This window comes from Tachypleus tridentatus, chromosome 3, assembly GCF_004210375.1.
Source record: "Tachypleus tridentatus isolate NWPU-2018 chromosome 3, ASM421037v1, whole genome shotgun sequence".
NCBI classification, from domain to species: Eukaryota; Metazoa; Arthropoda; class Merostomata; order Xiphosura; family Limulidae; genus Tachypleus; species Tachypleus tridentatus.
Window position 1 is genome coordinate 63799843 of NC_134827.1, and position 23106 is coordinate 63822948.

At 38.5% G+C, this 23106-nt stretch overlaps 1 protein-coding gene and 1 long non-coding RNA gene across 5 annotated transcripts in view; one reads left to right on the forward strand and one right to left on the reverse strand.

The window, feature by feature from the left end:
- Window positions 1-14041, reverse strand: part of LOC143246980 (annulin-like) — a 56508-nt gene extending 42467 nt beyond the window's left edge. The window contains exon 1 of the mRNA XM_076494260.1: window positions 13557-14041. Within this exon, the coding sequence (XP_076350375.1) occupies window positions 13557-13704 (148 nt within the window). The 5' untranslated portion in view covers window positions 13705-14041. The remainder of the gene's footprint in view (window positions 1-13556) is intronic.
- LOC143246985 (uncharacterized) overlaps window positions 1-23106 on the forward strand; it is a 56009-nt gene that overhangs the window by 1305 nt on the left and 31598 nt on the right. For all 4 annotated transcript variants that reach the window (XR_013026289.1, XR_013026290.1, XR_013026291.1 and 1 more), the window contains exon 2: window positions 2570-2689. This is a non-coding gene — a long non-coding RNA (uncharacterized LOC143246985). The remainder of the gene's footprint in view (window positions 1-2569; window positions 2690-23106) is intronic.

A 23106-nucleotide genomic window follows, 5' to 3' on the forward strand; every position in this document is an offset into this window, starting at 1 on the left:
GAATTTGTGTTCAATTTTAAGATAATCCGAGGCCTGGCATGGCCAAGCGCGTAAGGCGTGCGACTCGTAATCCGAGGGTCGCGGGTTCGCGCCCGCGTAGCGCTAAACATGCTCGCCCTCCCAGCCGTGGGGAGTGTAAAATGTGACGGTCAATCCCACTATTCGTTGGTAAAAGAGTAGCCCAAGAGTTGGCGGTGGGTGGTGATGACTAGCTGTCTTCCCTTTAGTCTTACACTACTAAATTAGGGACGGCTAGAGCAGATAGCCCTCGAGTAGCTTTGTGCGAAATTCCAAAACAACAACGTTACACTGTGATAATAAACTTGTTCAGAACAACGTCGTTAGTGAAAGTGTTACCAGTACACTAAATGAGCTTGTTGGGAACTACAGTATGGTAATTACAAGTGATAGGAAAAACTTTTTATAATGGAAAATATATGCTGAATAGAATCGTCTCCACAGAAGTAATAACAATAAGAGCAGCTTGGAAATTCATGTGTTACTGTGGCAATGTCGTTGCGCCACTAGATACGTATAATATGTGTATATACAAAATATGCTGACGCGAGCGCACGTGCTTTAACAAATACATCGATGAAGGTTAATATATACAATCCTGTTTTAACACTGAGAAATAATTATTTGAAAAGTGCAGTCACAATCGAATGTTCTCGAAAGAATCTATCATTAAAATAAAGCAGTTGAGTTTGGTAAGTTTTTTTTTTTAATTTTGTGTAAAGTTACACGAGGACTATCTGCGCTAACCGTCCCTAATTTAGCAGTGTAAGGCTAGAGGGAAGGAACTAGTCACCACCACCCACCGCCAACTCTTGGGCTACTCTTTTACTAACGAATAGCGAGGTTGATTATAACATAACAACGCCACCCCCAGCTGAAAGGGCGAGCGTGTTTGGTGTGACGGAGATTCGAATCCGGGACCCTCAGGTTACTAGTCGAGCGCCCCCTAACCACCTGGCCAAGTAATTTAATTTCTCAGACTTCAATACTTTCGATTCATTGGTCTCATTCAGTCTGTAAAAAGATATTTATAAGTAACTATTATATATTTATAATTCGCTGTATGTACTCTGCCCACCACAGGCATCGAAACCCGGTTTTATAATGTTGTAAGTCAGCGGACACGTTAGTGAAGCAGGGCTGACATAGTACAGCATCTCTGATTGCGCTACACGATTTTATTCCAGAAATCGTCCGACAATTTGGTTTGTAAATGAATTTCTTATTCATTACGAGTACCGGGATCGCTGCCTTCTGTCGAACTGATATTTTACAGATAAACCTGAATGTATTAACACTCTCTCAGCTCATTAGGAGAAATAATAACTCAGGAGTCGTGTGTGAAACTCCTATTCTAACGTAGTGAAATGAATTTCGAATCAAGCCCTACGTAATCGGACACTCGTGTTTTACACCCTTGCTCTTTTAAAGTACGCACGAGACAATGTACGAGCATTCTCGAATTTACATTCCTCGCCCGAAATTCCTGGGTGTTGGAGTGGGTGCACGTAGGATCGCTTGTTTGAGACCGCCTACATCAGGAGTACAGCTTCCCTTTACAAAAAACAAATAAAAGCGATTCGCTCACATCTGAACTACCCAATACCAATACAATAGGAGAAAGTACGAGACAAGGAACCACACGCGCAAATAAATACACTTAGTGTAAGACCTTTTTACAATACCGCGTGACTCGCTTTAAAAGGATTCTTGAATGTCTATTCACGTGAAGCACGTCACAAGAAATGACTTCACTGTAGGTTCCGCTTGCTTCTTATTGGCCAAACACTCTTTTCCTTGTTCGCCCGTTTAAGGCGGACGAGAATAAACCTCATTCAATAAATAATTTATTTAGATTTTTGTTTGTTTGTTGGAAAACGTTTTTTACAATTATTATTCCAAGGTAATTGTTTTTGTTTTGTTGTTTTTTTTAAATTTCGCACAAAGCTACTCGAGGGCTATCTGTGCTAGCCGTCCCTAATTTAACAGTGTAAGACTAGAGGGAAGGCAGCTAGTCATCACCACCCACCGCCAACTCTTGGGCTACTCTTTTACCAACGAATAGTGGGATTGACCGTCACATTATAACGCCCCCACGGCTGAAAGAGCGAGCATGTTTAGCGCGACGGGGATGCGAACCTGCGACCCTCAGATTACGAGTCGCACGCCTTAACACGCTTGGCCTCCAAGGTAATAATAATAAATATATTTGTGAATCTTTTACACTTTCAAACGTGACAAAAGTTTCAGTCATGACATTTGGTAGTTACTTTAAGAAATGCCAATACAAAATGTAAAGCGTCCTTTTGTATATCATAAAAAAAAACACACCACACGATACAAATCACGAGAAATGAAATAAAAACCTACAGTTTACGTCCCCCACACACAAATGCTGGATGTATTGGTTGTTAACATAATCCATTAGTTATTACTGTAGGCCTAAACCTCACGTTTTCCTGATAGACTCACGCACATTAAAAGTAAAATGCAGTTGGAGTTTCGTTTATTTTGAGTAGTTTAAGTTGAAACTGGTTCTCTCACTTCACAGATACGATCAAGAACATCTGCTAAAACAAGCAAACGATCAGTCCGTTGAACTATCACCGTGCTATCAACTAGAACAACAGAGATTGCTGATGAAGTCAATAGAGGGCCAAAACGAGAAGAGGTAATACCAGGTTGTGGGTTTATTTTTCTTCTTTATTGCTAACTGTAGTTCTGAAAACTTTCATTCCAAACTAAACTTAATGTACTTTGACAACTCTGTTTCTAAGTAACAGTAAAGAATAGAACTAAATATAACGTGGAAGCGGGGTGACAAATGCTGAATAAACACCTTTTATCTGTCAAACAAGCTTACTTTTGACAGAAAAGTGGAGAGAGAAAAAACAGTAGCCATCTACAGCTTTCTAAACTTATCTCACAACCATACACACATGTCTGACAAAATGCATACTTGAAATATTACTGAAGGAAGAACTACATAGAAATGTACGCCAACGGGTGCATTATAGATTTCCAAATATGTACGTTACGTTGGGTTTTTTTTGAACAAATTGTAGCGCATGTGAAGGGTCCATTATCACTGTTCTTAGGTACATTTGAAAATGTTATTTCTGTTGATTGCATATTTTGGATACCGATATCCACGTAAATTATAACCATTACACTTGTTTTAATTACAATTAATATCTTACATTAAACAAGGCTTTTCTCGCCCATCAAAAAGTGCATTTTTCCTGTTTTTTTTATGTAAACAATATATAGAAAATTAACGAAATCCACATAATCCCAGGGGAATATTCAAACATGGGCAAGCGTGTTCAGGCGTGCGACTCGTAATCTGAGGGTCGTGGGTTTGCATCCCCGTCGCGCCAAACATGCTCGCCCTTTCATCCGTGGGGCGTTATAATGTGACAGTCAATCCCACTATTCCTTGGTAAAAGATTAGCCCAAGAGTTGGCGGTGGGCGTTGATGACTAGCTGCCTTCCTTCTAGTCTTACGCTGCTAAATTACGAACTGCTAGCACAGATAGCCCTCGAGCAGCTTTGCGCGAAATTCAAAAACAAACAAACGATACTACAAGTATTTCTTGTTATTGAATTGTTTAAGAATACAAAAAATACAAGTTTAATTAGATAATTCACAAAGTAACATATTCCTCATTAGAATAGTTGGTGTGGTTAACTTGACCATTTCTAACAGATCTCCCTAGTTCAGAATGTGTTGAGGAAACACGATGACAACCTTACCAAGACGTTATACATTTACAATAAAGTTTTATTCACTGCCCACATGAACTACCACCAACTTATTATTTTCCAAAAGGAGGAAAGGGGGGAGGGGGTTCCTCGTCATCGAATATTAATATCTTATTGATTATTACAGTTGGTGGTGGCTAACTTAATGATTTCAGTGGGTTTATTTAGGTCGGAAGGTTACAAGTACGTTTAAAAAACACGAAAAAAGATAAACAGTTTTTTTTTTTTTAGAAATACCTAAGAAAACACTGTCTCAAGATAAAACTTCATCTATGTCTTAACTGAAATGGTAGGATTAATGCAGTTCTTATTGAGAGTACTATCTTCTGGGTTTCGATAATCCTAGACATTGAACTTTTGAGTGAGATAATCACAAGGAACACTACGCATTCTAAATAGATATACAGGGTGGCCCGTAAGTCGCTACCCATCCATATGTTGTGTCCAAACAACGTTATAATACTAATGATGAGTTGAAGGCAGCTGTTACTGCGGCATTTGGAACAATAACTCCTGCTATGTTGAGGAAAATGTCTCACAGAACATGGCGTCGCATAATATTATGCAGCGAGAATGAGGGACAGCACACAGATACACTGGATACATAAGATATATGGATGGGTTGGGACTTACGGGCCACCCTGTATATATAGAATCAATTGTACTATATGGCAGCTACATTGAAACAGAGGCACTTTGAAACCCATATAATTTATTCAGAAAAGTCCGAACATACTTTGCGTTATTTCAAAAGCTGATACGGAAAGGTAACAATATGACGTCCGCAATTACCACCAGCACATGAAGTTTATCTTTAGATGAAACTATTGATTTGGTTTGTTTTGAATTTAATATCGCGTAAAGCTACACGAAGGCTATCTGCGCTAGTCGTCCCTAATTTAGCAGTGTAAGACTAGATGGAGGGCAGCTAGTCATCACCACCCACCACCAACTCTTGGGCTACTCGTTTACCAATGAATAGTGGGATTGACCGTCACATTATAACGCCCTTACGGTCGAAAGGGCGAGTATATTTGTACGATGGGGATTCGAACCCGCGACCCTCAGATTACAAGTGGAGTGCCTTATATACCTGGCCATGTTGGACCGAAACTACTGGACAGTTCGTTCATCTCAACAGTATGTAACACGCTGACGCGCATTTTATTCAACTCGCCAATCAGATATTTTCTCAGCATAATCTATTTGTATATGGAATTTTGCGCGAAACAACTCAATGGCATTAGCCGTCCCTAATATAACAGTGATAAACTCGAAGGAAGGCAACTAGTTGTCATCACTGACGGTAAATAATAGGCAACTATTTTATTAAAGAATCACAAGAATTACGGTCGCATTATGACTCTCATGTGGCTAAAAGGACGAGCATGTTTGGTGACAGGTTTTGATCCCGCAAACTGCGAATGACTAACCACCAGGCCATGCCTGCAGGAAAAAATGAAGGGTTCGAATAAAACTGCGTCCCCCGCCAATGTGCGGAGCGTGTTTTTGCAGCAGCGAGACGCGAATCAAAACCCCCTAGACTCACAACCTCGTAACTGTAAAACGATTAAAATGTTGAATGACTTTAAGAAAGTTTTATTGTCAAGCTAATATTTAAAATAAAACAAACAAACATTATAGCTCTGTGTATCTTGTTTTTAACATGATTGTTTTCCACTGAAAAATGTCTATGCACTGAATAAACAGAGGTTATTTATACATATTTGGGTACTTGGAGAAAAAAAAACGGGTTGAATTTGATAGTCGGAAAACTTGGAGTGTGATTGATGCGCCCTCTACGTTTAATGACAACCTTTCATTATTCAAGATAAAAGATCTAATATTAAAGTTGTGTGAGAAGTGTGTAGTGCCTGATAATTACATACAAACTTAAACTGTTCTGTTCGCAGCGACGCACTTATCGAATATTTATATTATCGTTACCCTAAATCAGAAACTAAACCTGTTTTGTGAGTACTCCTACATTTTAGAAGAGTGTCATATCAGGAATCTAATAATGTCCTCACTGTGTTGCTGTCAGTGAAAGTGATAATCGAGTCGATGACGTACATCGATATATATGTAGTGTTTGTTTGTTTTTGAATTCCGCACAAGGCTACTCGAGGGCTATCTGCGCTAGCCGTCCATAATTTAGCAGTGTAAGACTAGAGGGAAGCCAGCTAGTCATCACCACCCACCGCCAACTCTTGGGCTAATCTTTTACCAACGAATAGTGGGATTGACCGTCACTTTATAACGCCCCTACGGCTGAAAGGGCGAGCATGTTTGGCGCGACGGGGATGCGAACCCGCGACCCTCAGATTACGAGTCGCACGCCTTAACACGCTTGGCCATGCCGGGCCCTTGTGTGTGTGTGTGTGTGTGTGTGTGTGTAACTTATTTTAAAAAGTTTGAAATGTCTTCGTATTCTTAAATTTCTTTTATAGATAAAAAGTGCCTGTCCTGGCCTGGTGAATAAGGCGCTCGACGCATAATCTGCGGGTCCCTAGTTCGAATCCCGTTACTAAACATTTGTTTAGGCTTCCGTTTTATTTTTGCAACGATGTGTCATGGCTGTTTTCTTTCATTACGAGACCTATTACATTATAATGTCACGATTAATCTCACTATTCGATTGGAGTATCCCAAGAATTGGCAGCGGATGTTGCTGAGTAGCTTGCCTTTCACTTCCAAATTAGGGATGCCTGTTGCAGATATCCCTCCAATAGTTTCGCACGATATTGAACAAAGTTATTCAAATGTACCTTGACAGAAAATTAGACACAATTTTGAGCATTGTGGTCTAGAATATGTAGATGGAGAAGGGTCACCATAAATTATGTGTGTATAATGTACAGGGATCATTATTGTTAATAAATATTGTAGGTGATCGAAATTGATCGAAAGCTATGACACATAAAAAAAAAAAGCCCCATGGCACGGAACCTCAGATACGTCTTTAAGCGTTTTAAACAAACAACAAAAATGATGCATTTCGAAACGTTTAACTCAAACGTTTTCTAGCTGCTTAATATAATGAATGAAAAGACAAAACTCAAGAAATGTGTGAAGAGCCACTAATTTATACCTACAATATATTTCAAACCGCTCTTTCACTTATGTTGTTTCGAAAAACCATCCGAGCTGATATACTACAAAGAAGGCAGCTGGCAAATCACCTTCCACTAACTCTGGCCACGAAAATCCCACTGGTCAGTCAGATAAGAGTAGCCTAAATCTTTGACGGTGTGTGTTGTTGACTGGTCAGTGCTCTCCCTTGTCCATCAACTACAAATTAGAGAGATTTGTTCATAGCATTGACAATGTGTCCACGAAACATTTGTTCAGCAAATTAATGCTAAACGCTCCCGTAGGCACAAATATTTTTAGGCCTTGCTCTTTTTGTGTGTTTGTTAGCAGTTACAATTTTACGGTAGGAGGGAATTATAAGTTAAAAGTTCAAGTTCTTCTTTGATGCAAGTAGTAATGAAATTTCTTAAGTACTTCTCTTTTTGAATGGTATAAAATAACTTTGACCCTTGGTTGAAGTGCACTTTCACTTCGGGAAGTCTAGAGTGGAACATTTTGAACCGTTTATCTTGCCTGCAACTACTTATTTAAGTATGTTGATTTTTCAACTACGAATGTATATTAATAACTCTTCTAACTGTCCGTCAAACTAGTGAACACCCACGGTGTTGTTTTTTTAAGAGACTGAAATGTAACATGATAGTACAACTCTTAAGCCTCGGGTATGGGTGGTGATACCTCATATTAACGGGATTGAAAATTACACAGTCGCACCTAGTTGATGACTTTCGTCAGGCCCTTTAGCACCAATTAAACTGATATACTCTCTTTTACACTGGTATCTAACACCAATAATAAAATAAAGCTTAAAAAAGTGACTGTCACCGACCAGTAGTACTTATAATTAAAAATAAATTATTAAATAAATGAAAAACGAGAAAGGTCAATATATTTGTATTAGAGATATACAAGACGAGGAACATTTCTAACTCCACGCTGTTCTTACTTAAGCAGTGTACAAATGAGAACGTTAATTTATTGTCAAATTGTATAATATGTATTTCTGTGCATTAGGCCCGAGTAGTTTACGTATTAGATTGGAAATCCCAAAGATCTCGGGTCCGAGACGAAGTATTACCCAAACACGCTTAGCACTTTTAGTTCTGGGAGTCGTATGAGAGTTACAATTAGTCTAGTGGTTTGATTAATATCGGGTGTTTCTGGTGGCTGATGTTGGCGACCGGTTGTCTTTCTTCTTCTGAGCCATATTTGAAAATTAAGGGCACGTGTGATTTCATTCAATGAAACTACTGCCGTCTCAAGCCAGTGAGAGTACGTTTTTGAATATCTTAGCTGTTCGACAGCGTTTAATTTGTTGTAATGTGACTTATTGTAATTTCTAGAAGCTTGAAAGCTCGACATTTATCTAAACAGTTAAGAAATTTATTTTATTACAATAAACAGATTTTTTCAGTACGCAATATTAGGTTTTTCCCTCATCAAAGCTGTAAATTGTAATAAAATATACATTATCAGTAAGTAAACTGAAAACGAAGCCTATTAAAAAGTTTGTTAATTAGTTCAGATGGCATAAGATTATTAATTTGTTATTTTCGAAACATGTAATAAAATTTAACGAGCAAAACGAGTTAAGCCTTTTCTTTTGCCATTGTTTGAGGTTAATGGTTTGGAAATACAGGAAGAAAAACGGTGACAAATATTATTAATTTCCGGGTCATTGGACATTAGAAATAGGCTTAATGCTAACGTCTAATGAGAAGTTTGCTAATAATAATCATGCTTCGAAACCTTGGAAAAGGAGTTAACAACATAAAAATCGTCGTGCAACAAATATCTTTTATTGTTGTTTTAATAAATAGGGTTTCAGCCACCACTATGCTTGTTGTATTATAGCTAGCTTGATGAGGTCTGGATTTAACAAAACGCGTCATCGACAATGGATACTATTAATATATGCGATATAATGAAAATCCCGAAGGGTTAAGATACAGCATGCAGTTTTCAAAATAGGCCTAATACTAATAACAAGTTGATTATTTATTATAACCGTTATTTTATTTATCTATCATTACCCGAATACTATTATGAAGAAACGCGACAGCTTCAAGCATTGATAAAGATTTTGAATATCACCTTATTTGAATTATATCACATCTTAAGAGTCAACGTTATTGAAAATTTATACATTTTTATCATGATAATTATCCACAAAACGTATTACCTGAAATTACCTAAAGGAAGAGGGTAGTTACAAACCATGATGTGGGTAATTAATTCAGCCATGTTGAATTATTATGAATAATATAATAACCACGCCGCTTTATCTAAAGCCTTAGTTTAATTATTTAATTTCACTTATATCGAATCTAAATGGTTCTATCTTCGTTTTCGTTTAATCGCAAAGCTGGATAACGAATTGCTTGTACTAGGATCCAACCCCCTAATCTTATGGTTATTAGCCGCCAAGATTATCGCTGAACCGCTGGCGAGAACTCTGATATTTCAAAAATGGCAAATTAGTTTTCGTTCCACACACTAATCTGAAATTCGACTAATTATGTTACACATATTTCGATTTTACTTTAAAATGTGCATCCGTATAATTTTAATGTCAACACCGAAAATCAGTTTCGTAAAATATGAGGATATAAATATATATATAAATAAATAAATATTTATTGTGAATAAATCGTAATACATTTCTTATAACAACTGACACGGGTCATCTCGAACTTGTTTTAAACTTGGATTCATTTATTTCTAATGCATTTTCATTTAATACGCGTAGCTTTTGGATGATGCTAAATCTATGGACACGGTTCAAATAGTTTGAACTTTCCTTTTAATATTATGACTGGCATTGTGTGTGTGTTTTCTTATAGCAAAGCCGCATCGGGCTATCTGCTGAGCCCACCGATGGAATCGAATTCCTGATTTTAACGTTGTAAATCCGCAGACATATCGCTGTACTAGCGGGGGGCACGTGCGACATTTATAGTAATATTGTTAAAATGTTTTCATTTCATTTTGAGAGAAATGTGCCAATATTAAAATGTTTTAAAACCCGGGTTTTTATTTTACTTTTCTTGTTAAAACATTTAAGAACGTTAAGTATGTTTGTTTGTTTTTTATTATTATCAAAAAACAACAATTTGAGGCCCGAATAAAAACTATTCCGCGTGCTACTTGTAGAGTTTTGTTTGTTTTGGAATTTCGCACAAAGCTACTCGAGGGCTATCTGTGCTAGCCGTCCCTAATTTAGCAGTGTAAGACTAGAGAGAAGGCAGCTAGTCATCACCAACTCTTGGGCTACTCTTTTACCAACGAAAAGTGGGATTGACCGTCACATTATACACCCCCACGGCTGAGAGGGCGAGCATATTTAGCGCGACGCGGGCGTGAACCCGCGACCCTCGGATTACGAGTCGCACGCCTTACGCGCTTGGCCATGCCAGGCCTACTTGTAGAGAGAGACCGACTTAGTTTCATAACACTCAACTAGCAATGACCTCTATTATAAAGGAATGTAATACCAGAATTTATATCAGAATGAAAACTTTCAATCTCTCTTCTTTTTACTTTCAGACACGTTTTCAACATACTTAATAAGTGGTCATGTAGCTCTGAATTCTCTCCAATAACAAGACAAAAAGTAAAACAGTCGAGTATAATTGACATTTGACTAATCTACCGACATCGTAGATGTCTTAGGCTAGACGAATCCTCCCCAACTTTCTTTTTGTACAAAATGCTTATATTATTTGGTCATTTCAGGTGATTAAACAAGTTCTTTAAGTCAGGTCAAATAGCTTATTAAAATACAGCAATACTTGTTGTTTGTGACTGTCTGTAACTGCAGTTAGACAAACTTCCGTATGATTGAGTAAATGGAGTTGTATTACCCAGTCTCTGAGTTGGTATGTCATAGTTAAGTGCACAGGATGTCGGTAACAGACTGCCCTCCTCCTTCGCTTAGACTGTAGCTCTCTATTGTATAGTTAAAACGGCATTCCTGTATGTACATACGCTTGCTTTGTTGGTGTTTTTTTTAAACCGTTCACAAGAAAGTTTGTCCTTATATTTCGGACTTTTTAACTTCTGAGATGAGTCGAAATTAATTTTAGACACGCAAGTTTCCTCGTTTGTTTTGAATTAAACACGAAGCTACACAATGGGCTGTCCGTGCTCTGCCCTTCACGAGTATCGAAACCCGGTTTCTAGCGGGGTGCGAGTCCGTAGACATACCGCTGTGCCTCTGGTGGGCTAGGTGCGAATGAATAAAGAAACATGCTATGATAAATAAAGACAACAATAGGTATAAAAGTATTCAGGTGGGTTGAAAAAGTACGGGTGTTTCGAGTTTAACTTCAAAATTGTATTTAAAGTTGCCTTGAAGAGATGCTTATCTTTTCATGATGTAATTATTACAACGTAAGCCACATAAACTATGCACAAGTTATTTGACTTGTATCACCTAGATACCTTACATACACATCTCTTAAATATGTATACACTCTTATAACGACAAATACGTGTAAGCTTAGCAGCACAAACATTATTTAAGTATTTATAATTTTGTGTATTCTATTCGTTTTCAGATGTTTTCATTTTAGATAATTAAGTCACTTTAGCTGATCAATATATTTACCACCATCTTTAAAACTGGTATTTAGTTATTCCCTTGGAAACCAACATTATAGCATTTTAATTTCTCTATAAATGACACACGTGTTCATTAGTAACACTGAGTAGGTTGCAGCCACGCTGACGTGTTGTCAGTTTCAGTGATTGTGGTTTGGTTGGCATGGGAGACACAATCATAGATTAGTAAGAGAAGCCTACCTAATTTAAACATTCTCTGTATGGATGAGCATATACGTGGTTCTTGAGGGCTGAGCAAAAATGATTAAACTGGCATAACTAAGGTGGGTGGTTAAGGAAAACGTGTTACTTGGCCTCTATTAGTCAACTTCCACAACATGGACAAATATAACACAAAGGCGCCAACGCAACGCTTCGAGAATTCTGTTATCCATCTACGTTATGCTCAGACTAAAACAGCAACTTTGAAACGTCAGATACACATTCTGTCTCCAATGTGACTAGACGTAATTCTAAATTCAGACGTAATTTACGTGTTGAATCTGTTGTTACAGAGGATTAAGCTGAGTGTAAGTAGCACACTGAACTAATGACGTAACAAAAAAAACAGCGGCAAACTCATTTCAGAAACTCGCACGAAACTACACGAAAAACAAACAAAGAACAGTCGAATCGTTTCTTGTAACCTGTTTCACATTTCATTCTTTCCAACCACTATTAAACTTAAGCTGACTGAACCTCTTGAAAACCGTTTTTACATTGTATGTGCAGAGTTTTTTTAATACATTATTAATTACAGCTTGAAGTGTGGTGAAGCCTTTCCGCTTAAAAACAATTCGATGGGCCTGGAACGTTCGTGATGAAAAGAACAGACCTGTTGGAAACATAAAAAAGGTTCGCGGAATGTATGTTAAATATAAACACTCAATAATAATTAGAAGTACAATTAAACACTGTACGCCCCGAAATTATATACAGTTGAGGTTAGGTTGAAATTAGTATCTGTACAGTGACTTTCAAGTACATGTTCATACGCTGTAGTGGTCGTGGAAGTGTAGTGTAATAATATGACAAGTACTTCCATTCGACGTATGGGGTTTGTACAAGTAGGATGGTTAATTTATCTTGTTGTGATATGTGGAAGTAGACATTTCCATTATGTGTTTGTGTGTATGTGGAATGTTTATCCTAGGTTTCAGTTAATTGAGAATCTAAAGTTTTATTTACGAAAGTTTGGACATGACAAAGCGTTTCAAAGTCACATTATACCGGAATGTTTAAATCAGTTTTATCGACAACTAGCAGTTTTTAATCTTCTGTGTTACTGATTTAAATACGCAATGCATAACAGTTTTCGATAGTTAACACTGTCTGGAACACATAACACTACTAGTAGCCTTCTTTGAAGGTAGGTTTGATATGCTGTGTTGAGAAATAATGGTTTATAAAGAAACAAAAGCTCTGTTTTGTATAGACTTTCCAGAATAGAATTTATGATTACCAGTGTGCTTCCAGAGAAACAAGTGTTCTAAAATAATCGTAATAAAAGCGATACCCGTTGCCACAGATAGCGCTATTTGTTTTGCACGTTGTTGTACATGCCACCCCACCTATCTGTGTTAATTATTTTCTTAAGTAAACTTGTCAGTTGAAAGTTCCTAAGACCCAATTGACAATGTCTTCACTCAGTTTTGATCAGTACGTTACTTTATGAGCCTACGAGTCATTTTCGTGCTGTTGTCTGTAACATACATAAAAAAAAACAAAAAACATGAATTTGGTTACATTGATGTTCGTACTTTCAGACCAAAACTAGATGCTGCTAACAGGAAGACTAGCACCGTGAAAGAATCACCACAGTTGCCCTTTACTTTTTTATACATAATTAGATTTATTCTATTACGTTGCCGACAAATTCCTGCCCAAACCATATACAGTGAAATTACAGAAATTTTTAAATCATTAACTTGGTCGGATTTCCTCAAATTTAAAAACAAACAAACAGAACACTTCTCTTACAAACAGAGAAATAATTTATCATTACCCCAAGTGCTTAGCATACGAACCCACATTGTCTTGTACATTTACATAAGAAACAATTGCTCATTTGTACTTACGTTTTACTTCAGTCGGAGGTTTCGGGAGCTCTGTATCGTCCGAACCCGGGGGTTTAGGTTTTCGAGAAGGAGTTAAAGGAATAGCGCTCTCCTGATTTGGGCGAAAAACCGCCCGAAAAGAAGACAGACATGATAGACACTTCCCCATTGTCTCGCGTTAACCAAACGTAAGTAAATAGCTGATGAGTGCTCGATTTGTGTGATTTAAACAAAACAAACGGATCACTCGAAACTTTCCCACGTCCGAAAACACACCCTACAATTTACTAAAGTTTCAGCTGCGCTATTTTGGCTACCCTATTTGGTAGGCGGTATTCGAGGGTGAGGTTTTGAAGGAGGCAGATCCGACTCTACACGACCGAATCCTCTTTCCGTACTGACGGTTGTCTGTGGGTCGCAGAACACGTAGATACGAAATCCAGTACCAGTTCTTGCTGTGCAAGCTGCATTCCAGCTTCCCTCCCCCTTCCTCACTCCCTCTACCCTCTCATCCGGGCTATCCCGTTTCGACGTAAAAGAAGTGGATTAGGGTTCACCGAGCCTACACTTTCAGCGTGCATAGGTGAGGCAGACTTCAGTCACATTCACGTGCACACTGACGCCTCGAGAAGGGAACTTTACGTTGAAACTTGAAGTTTGTATGCCGCATTATTCGAAATAAAGAGCCGATGAAAGTTGAAGTACGAAAACATTAGTTACCTACGCGAGATATAAAAAAACAACCCCTTAGAGACATGTATGTACATGCAAAACGTGGAATTGATGAAACAGATGTAAAAACGTAAAATTGGATTTTAATGAAAGTGTGTTCGGAAAACAAGCTTGCGGGCCCGGCATGGCCAAACGTGTTAAGGCGTTTGACTCGTAATCTGAGAGTCGCGGGTTCGCATCCCGTTGTGCCAAACATGCTCGCCCTTTCAGCCGTGGGGGCGTTATAATTGTGACGGTCAGTCCCACTATTCGTTGGTAAAAGAGTAGCCCAAGAGTTGGCGGTGGGTTGTGATGACTAGCTGCCTTCCCTCTAGTCTTACACTGCTAAATTAGGGACGATTAGCGCAGATAGCCCTCGAGTAGCTTTGCGCGAAATTCAAAAACGAACAAACTCTTGGGATAAATAAGTTATGTCTTTTGGCTTTTGAATAAGGCGTAGTGTAGTGGTACGTGTGCCACACAGTGTACAGATTTAATTAAGTGCAGTCATGAAGTGGACGCAGTTGCTTCTTTCGCGGAAGAATGAAACGTGTCTGGTCAACAACTGGAAGATTTTTTTTTTGTTTGGTTTGAATTTCACGCAAAGCTACACGAGAGCTAATTTAATAGTCTAAGACAAGAGGGAAGGCAGCTAGTCATCACCGCCCACCCCCCGACTTTGGAGCTACTCTTTTACCAACGAATAGCGGGATTGACCGTAACATTATAACGCCCCACACTGCCAAAAGGCGACCATGTTTGGCGCGACAGGGATATACTTAAGTAGACACTTGTGTACAACAACATATTAAAAGGCTTAACGTTAGGTGGTACAATAATGTTATAACTTTATTGATTGTTCGTATTAAGTACGGTAAAGTTTAGGCTTAACTAAAGCAACAAAACGTACACAAGTCATAACGTTGAATTGCCGTTTTATCGAATATAAACCGAACTTAATAATATTAGGCCTAAGACAAGTGGACCTACAGATTTCGGTCTCTGCGATTAGACTTATTTTATATTATTCTAGGCGCCCACTTTGAGGCTTACTCTTTTACCAACAAATAGTGGGATTGATCCTGATTTATAACGCCCCCACAGCTGAAAGGGCCAGCGTGTTTGGTATGACGGGGATTCGAACCCGTGACCCTCAAATTATGAATCGAGCACAGTAACCATCTGGCCATGCCAGGCCGCCAACTAGAAGATACTGTTTTCTAACGAAACAACGAAACTGGACTAGATTTACCAGTCAACAAAAACGCGTTGGCTGTATCCTAAGAAGCAATGTCAGGTGACTATGTTGCTTTTGAAGTAAAATAAGTTTATTCATTCCCAAATAGTTAAAAGAACGTGACTGTGTTCTCATGGAAGATCACACCAAATGTGACCGCCATTTCAGCCGTGAGGGTGTTATAAAGTCCCGGTCAATCCCACTATTCGTTGGTGAAAGAATAGCCCAAGAGTTGGCGGTGGGTGGTGTTGACTATGACTAGCTCCCTTCCTTCTAGTCTTACACTGCTGAATTAGGGACGGCCAGCGAGAAGCAACTTTACAACTAAAATAAATTCACAAGACAAGCAAACACATTGTCAAAAATGAGAAGCAACCCTTTTGAGAACATGATGTGTGACGGGGCTGTATTTGTTCAGCAACAATCAATGTTTATACATGTATTGGGCGTTAGATATAAGCTGATTCACTGTTTGTTTGCTGACTGTTTTCGTATTAATACTTATAGATTGTGATTAGTACACAGCGACATCTGGAGTTAATACCATACCATTCACATGAATCATCCACTTTAATCGTATAGTTTCGTACAGAATAAATTATGTATTTATAACCTAAATTATACATAGATATATATGTAGATAAATTATAATCATATGTTTAGTGACACTGACAAGCTGCATAGATACTTCATTTCATTTCTGTTTGTTTGTTTGTTTGTTTTGGAATTTCGCGCAAAGCTACACGAGGCCTATCTGCACTAGCCGTCCCTAATTTAGCAGCGTAAGACCAGAGGACAGGGAGCCAGTAACAGTCAACACCACCCACCGCCAACTCTTGGGCTAGTCTTTTACCAACGAAAAGTGGGATTGACCGTACATTATAACGCCCCCACAGCTGAAAGGGCAAACATGTTTGGTGTGACGGGGATTCGAACCCGCGACCCTCAAATCACGAGTCGAACGCCTTAACCCAACAGGCCATACCGATCCTATTTCATTTCTAACTACAGATTTCTCAACTCATGTTGCACATTTCTTATGACTCAGCACATACCACACACACACACACACACCGAATGATTTTACTTGTGTGAGTTACGTCATTTTTAAATGTTTGGTTTTTCTGAAGCACAGGGTGTTTTCAGGGTCCCTTTATTTATCCTTTTATAGTGGCGTGAGCTGCCTAGTGGTTATCCTTCTCCATCTGTAAATCTGAAGGTTTGATATTCGCGTCCCGCTACCTCAAAATTGTCCCTCTCACCCTGAAGCCGTGGTTGCGTTGTAATATCGCTGTTTACTTGTTAAGGAGAACGCAATAGCTGGCTAGGTTTTGCTAACTGGCTGCCTTTCTTCTAATCTATCAGTTCAGTGTTCAAGACAACTGTGGTAGTTCGAATCTTATGTAGTCCAGTGAGTAACTTCAGAAACACAGACAGACATACCCTGTTTTCACGAAGAATACGTCGGTGTAGTGAAAACTGTAAATTAAACTAAGTCCCACCAATTTAAACAAATTATGTATTTAGTGCTGCTATTACTAGGGTTGTTTCTCGGTGTTTATTATTATTATTTTATTTGCTGTACAGAATTCAGGTTTTAATTTTAGTTTTATGTGGGTATTTTGAAACCGGTGTATTCCAGAGTTTTCGCTTTTCATACTGTAATGATAATACTAATGTACCATGTTAATGTACTAATTAGTACTAATGTACTAATGTTATTTTCTGCAAACTAATTTTTCTTATGGTTTTACTTGCAGTACTTTGTTAGAACAGCAGAATATTTTTTTATTTTTTCCATTTATGGGATAATTCGTCCATGCCACAACAAAAGGTAGATTTCAACATTGTGATCATGACTCGTTGTTCGGGCCCGGCATGGTCAAGTGTGTTAAGGCGTGCAACTCGTAATCTGAGGGTCGCGGGTTCGCATCCCCGTCGCGCCAAACATGCTCGCCATTTCAGCCGTGGGGGGCTTTATAATGTCACAGTCAATCCCACTATTCGTTGGTAAAAGAGTAGCCCAAGAGTTGGCGGTGGGTTGTGATGACTAGCTGCCTTCCCTATAGTCTTACACTGCAAAATTAGGGACGGCTAGCACAGATAGCCCTCGAGTAGCTTTGTGCGAAATGCAAAACAAACAAACAAATTGTCTGCAGTTAGTAAAATAAAAACGGGACACACAAAACATTAACTGTTTACTGAACTCAAACACTTCCACTGAGTTTCTGTTGTACTAACTCTGAAGATTAATAGCATGTTGATGTTTAATCTGTGATTTATCTGTCATTCTTTTTTGAAAGTAGCCTGAAATCTACTTTTTGACTTTGTCCTGACAATCTTACACAGCATCGTGTTTGTTTTCCTTCATTTCTATATTCCATGAAATTGTAGTTTGTGTGGTTTGTTTGTAGCTAAGAAAAAAGCTACATAGAAGGCTAGCTGTGCTTTGTCCACCACGGGTATCGAAAACCGATTTCTAACGTTGTAAGTCCACAGACATATTAATGTGCCACTGGGGGTGCAGTTCGCGTGGAAAGGTTTACATTTTGCAAACACAGTGACTTGGGAAAGTAGGGACGTTAATACAAAGTAAACTGAACAATTATTTCTCACATTTAACAGAAAAATACTGGTTTATTTATTTGTATCGGGGGTGTTCGATTAAAAGTCAGAAATCCTAAATATTACGTAAGTTGGAAAGGTACCGCACTGCTTTATCGGATTATAATGCATGACTGCAAGAAGTTAAATCAGTTTTGCATGTTTCTTTCAAGATATATTCAAGAAGACTTTAGTTAAAATACTGTTTCATCATGCCTGTGAAATCTCCATTAAGTGTAAGGTTTTATATAAACAATACTGGTGTTCAATGATTTTCGAATTCTTGTCATATACGAAACATTTTGTAAGTATTCATTAAGCAACGTGTTAGTACAGTATGTATGTTTGAATATCTAAATGCCCTGTTATCAGTCTAACATATACTGGTAAATATCCTTCATTGATTAAAAACAAGTTTTTTTAACCTAATTGTTGTGAAAGAAAGAGCATTCTAACATGAGGTTTCCCTATTAAGTCAAGGGTAGATGAACATACGCTTCGAAAGTGTCATCCATTCTGATTGGTTTAAGATGTTAGCAGAGACCAATGATTGACAGAACCATCCAATAAAATGAGCTTGCTCATTCGTAAGCTAGGCTTAAGGTTAGTTTTGTTTGAAAATTTTCTAAACGTCACTTACCATAAAGATGTCGTTTGTGATTCTTAAACTTACCACTCTAACCTAGATGCTCGTTATAACAAGTGCGACGTTAGACTTGACGAATGATAATCATGTGGATAGATAAATTCCTTGAATATCAGTTGGCCTTGATCTGTGTTGAAGATCGAAAACTATTTTGTAACGTAAAACATTTGGTTTATAGTAAATGGATGGATTTTCAATATTTATCAAATGGATTACTTTTCGGAGTACACGCATGCTGAGATTGTGCTTATAGTCCATCGACAGTAATTATGTTGGAAGTTTTTCACAACATAAACATCACCTCAACCGCGACTATGTCTGTCGTATCCCACGTGGTCTTTTTGAGCCAATTACTTGCTGTTAAGTGTTTTATTTTTGTAGGGGCAAATATTAAGTTTTGTACAGCAGATACAAGTCTAGGACACAAGTGTAATTCAAGAATATAAAACGCCAATAGTGGGCAGGTGGAAAGGATTGGAAGTTGTCTATGTTACTCATAATTTCAAGGAAGGTGATGAACTTGTCTGAGAAAACAAATTTGTGTTAGAAATATTTTGACATTTGTTTGAAAAGGCTGTTACTTACGTAGATGAGGTAAAGATGTAGTGTTTGTGTATCTGGATTTTTAGAAAGCCTTTAACAAGGTGTTACATTAAAAGCTTAAAAAATTGTCTTTGTAAATGTTGGGGTATAAGTTAGCTCGTTGAGTAAAAGAGTGGGTTTTAATTATGATAAATGCAAGATATTGCATATGGGTTATCGTAACTTAAATTATAAGTAAAATAGGATGTTAAGTTGTATCTATAGAAATATTAAATATAACCATTAAGAGGTTATGATTTTATTGTGTAGGTTAATGGTTAGGTCACATTTAAAATACTGTGTTCAGTCTTGAGTTTTTTTACCTCAGAGAGGACATTGAATTGTTTGATTCAGGGAAAGGGTACTGAAATGGTGCCTTGGATGTAGGGATTGCCATATGAGGAGATGCTAATGTTTGTTTGTTTTTGAATTTCGCACAAAGCAACTCGAGGGATATCTGTGCTAGCCGTTCATAATTTAGTAGTGTAAGACTAGAGGGAAGGCAGCTAGTCATCACCACCCACCGCCAACTCTTGGGCTACTCTTTTACTAACGAATAGTGGGATTGACCGTAACATTATAATGCCCCCACGACTGAAAGGGCGAGCATGTTTGGTGCGACGAGGATTCGAACCCGCCACCCTCAGATTACGAAGCGCACGCCTTAACGCGCTAGGCCATGCCAGGCCCGAGATGTTAATGTCTTTTAAATAGTTTTCTCTGAAGAAACGTTAGATGCGATCTGATTGAGGGGATTTAGATTGTAAAGGGAATTGGCTTGTTTTGCTACTCAACTGTAAGAATGATATGGGTAGGGAACACACAAGTATAAGTTTTGGCATTGTAGGAGTCTTCATCAGCTAAAACGGTTTTATTTTTATAACAGGGTGGTCGGTTTTTGGAACGAGGTACCTTCGGATGTTCTAAGGGAAATCAAGTTAAGTGAGTTTAAGAGAATTTGAGGTACCTTTGGAACGAGGTACCTTCGGATGTTCTAAGGGAAATCAAGTTAAGTGAGTTTAAGAGAATTCTTCATAACTATATGAATGATAAGGACTGGCTTTGAAGGTTTTTCTCCTTTGTTTATTTATTTAATACCTTTAGTTCAGAGGATGAGACATCTTAGACAGACCAATAGGTCCCTTATTGTCACTAAATATTGTGTTATGTAAATAGTATACATTCAAACTATAACTTTACCAGACTTAAGTCTCAGAGTGAAGAGGTTAAACTGGTACCAAACTAACGTTGGCCACTTCAACACATGGTAGAAAAGCTGAATCGATGCTGGTCTTAACCTACCAAGTAAAATCACTTCCATCTAGCCAGGTTGAAATGTGATATACATGTTAAAGTTGATCTTTTGAAAACAAGCTGTGTGGGGAATGTATCTAGTCAACCATCATAACAACGGTTTTGTAATGAAAACAAGCTGTGTGGGGAATGTATCTGGTCAACCATCATAACAACGGTTTTGTAATGAAAACAAGCTGTGTTGGGAATGTATCTGGTTAACCATCATAACAACGGTTTTGTAATGAAAACAAGCTGTGTGGGGAATGTATCTGGTCAACCATCATAACAACGGTTTTGTAATGAAAACAAGCTGTGTGGGGAATGTATCTGGTCAACCAGCATAACAACGGCTTTGTAATGAAAACAAGCTGTGTGGGGAATGTATCTGGTCAACCATCATAACAACGGTTTTGTAATGAAAACAAGCTGTGTGGGGAATGTATCTGGTTAACCATCATAACAACGTGTTTGTGTGTCCGGCTAATAACTTCAACTTGACGTTCATATAGTAGGGTTTGTTTGTTTTGAATCTCACTCACCGGGCTTAATTTACCAGTAAAAAACTAAAAGAAAGGTCGCTAGTCATCATCACCCATCGCCAACTTCTAAGCCACACTATTTTTACCAACGAATGGCGGGATTACCCATCCATTATAATGTCCGCACGACCAAAAGGGCGAGCATATTTGATGGGACGGAGATTCGAACCTGTGACCCACCACCTGGCCATGCAAAGCCCATGTCAATTACGTACCCCGACTCCCCAATGGCACAGCGGACTTTCATAGCTAGAAACCGAGTTTCGATACCCATGGTGTAGCTTTGTATTTAACTTCAAAACAAACAAACGAAGAAATACATACCTTGTTCTGTGGAAAATTACAACTGAGTCGTTCAAGTGACCTGTGTCAAATAATAGCCAAAACTTTCTTTTTTAAAATAGAGGACATATAAATGGTCAGTTTTGATGGTTTAGCCAATTATCAGTTCACTTTCAAACCCACCTAGATATTTTATCAAGGTATATGCGTGTAACTTCCAAATAAATAAAGGACAATGCTAAATATATGATAGATATTTTTTAAATACAACTAAAACGCGTTAGTTATCAAATCGTCGAGGAATATTTTCGATTGAAATTCAAAGAGAAAAAAAACCCAGCAACACTGGACGTCATAGCTTAAGGTAGAGAACATGCGTCCGTCTGCCCTCCAGTGGCTCAGTGATATGTCTGTGGACTTACAATGCTAAAAACTGGGTTTCGATACCCGTGGTGGGCAGAGCACAGATAGCCCCTTGTGTAGCTTTGTGCTTAATTCAAAACAACGACAGCGTCCGTCTGTCTCTCTGCCTCCCCAGGTTCACTTTCTTCCTACCATGTTCTTATTATGTCAATGGGATATAGTATCGCTATATCACCACAATCTTCAAGAGCTGAGTGGGTCGACGCGAAAACGACCCCTTTTCACCGCGACGAATATTGTTGCAGGAGGAAGGAAGAACAGGAAAAAGTTGGTTTACATTTGATCAATAAGTCAACGGAATTTGGAGATCTTGTTTTCTGTTTGTTTTACTCCAGTCTCAGTAAACACTTCTTGCTTAAATATACGATTAGGAGAACTCCATTTTCAAGTTCAAAAGTGAAGACCGGAAAATATTTGTGATTTGAGATAAAGGTCAGATGGTGGGATTTTATAAAAAGCCATTATAAAAATCCGGCTGTTCAGTCTGACAAAAGTAGCCCCAAAATTGGCGGAGGGTGGTGTTGATTAGCTGCCTTTCTTCTAGCGCAGATAACCTTCGTGTAGACTTACAACAAAGTTGCACAGTAAAGTTTAATATTATTGAAATAAAAGCCAATCGTTCAAGTTATGCTTTGCTAACAGAACGTCAACATTCGAAACCAAACTCAGGTAGAATTATTTTCGATATATAGGCTCGGCATGGCCAAGCGTGTTAAGGCGTGCGACTCGTAATCTGAGAGTCGCGGGTTCGCATCCCCATCGCGCCAAACATGCTCGCCCTTTCAGCCGTGGGGGCGTTATAAAGTGACGGTCAATCCCACTATTCGTTGGTTAAAGAGTAGCCCAAGAGTTGGCGGTGGGTTGTGATGACTAGCTGCCTCCCCTCTAGTCTTACACTGCTAAATTAGGGACGGCTAGCACAGATAGCCCTCGAGTAGCTTTGTGCGAAATTAAACAAACAAACAAACAAATCTTTCAGCAGCGGGGGCCGTTATAATGTGACAGCCAATCCCACTATTCGTTGGTAAAATAGTAGCCCAAGAGTTGGCGGTGGGTTGTGATGATTAGCTGCCTCACCTCTAGTCTTACACTGCTAAATTAGGGACGGCTAGCACAGATAGCCCTCGAGTAGCTTTGTGCGAAATTAAACAAACAAACAAACAAACAAACAAACAAATCGTTCAGCAGTAGGGGCCGTTATAATGTGACGGCCAATCCCACTATTCGTTGGTAAAGAGTAGCCCAAGAGTT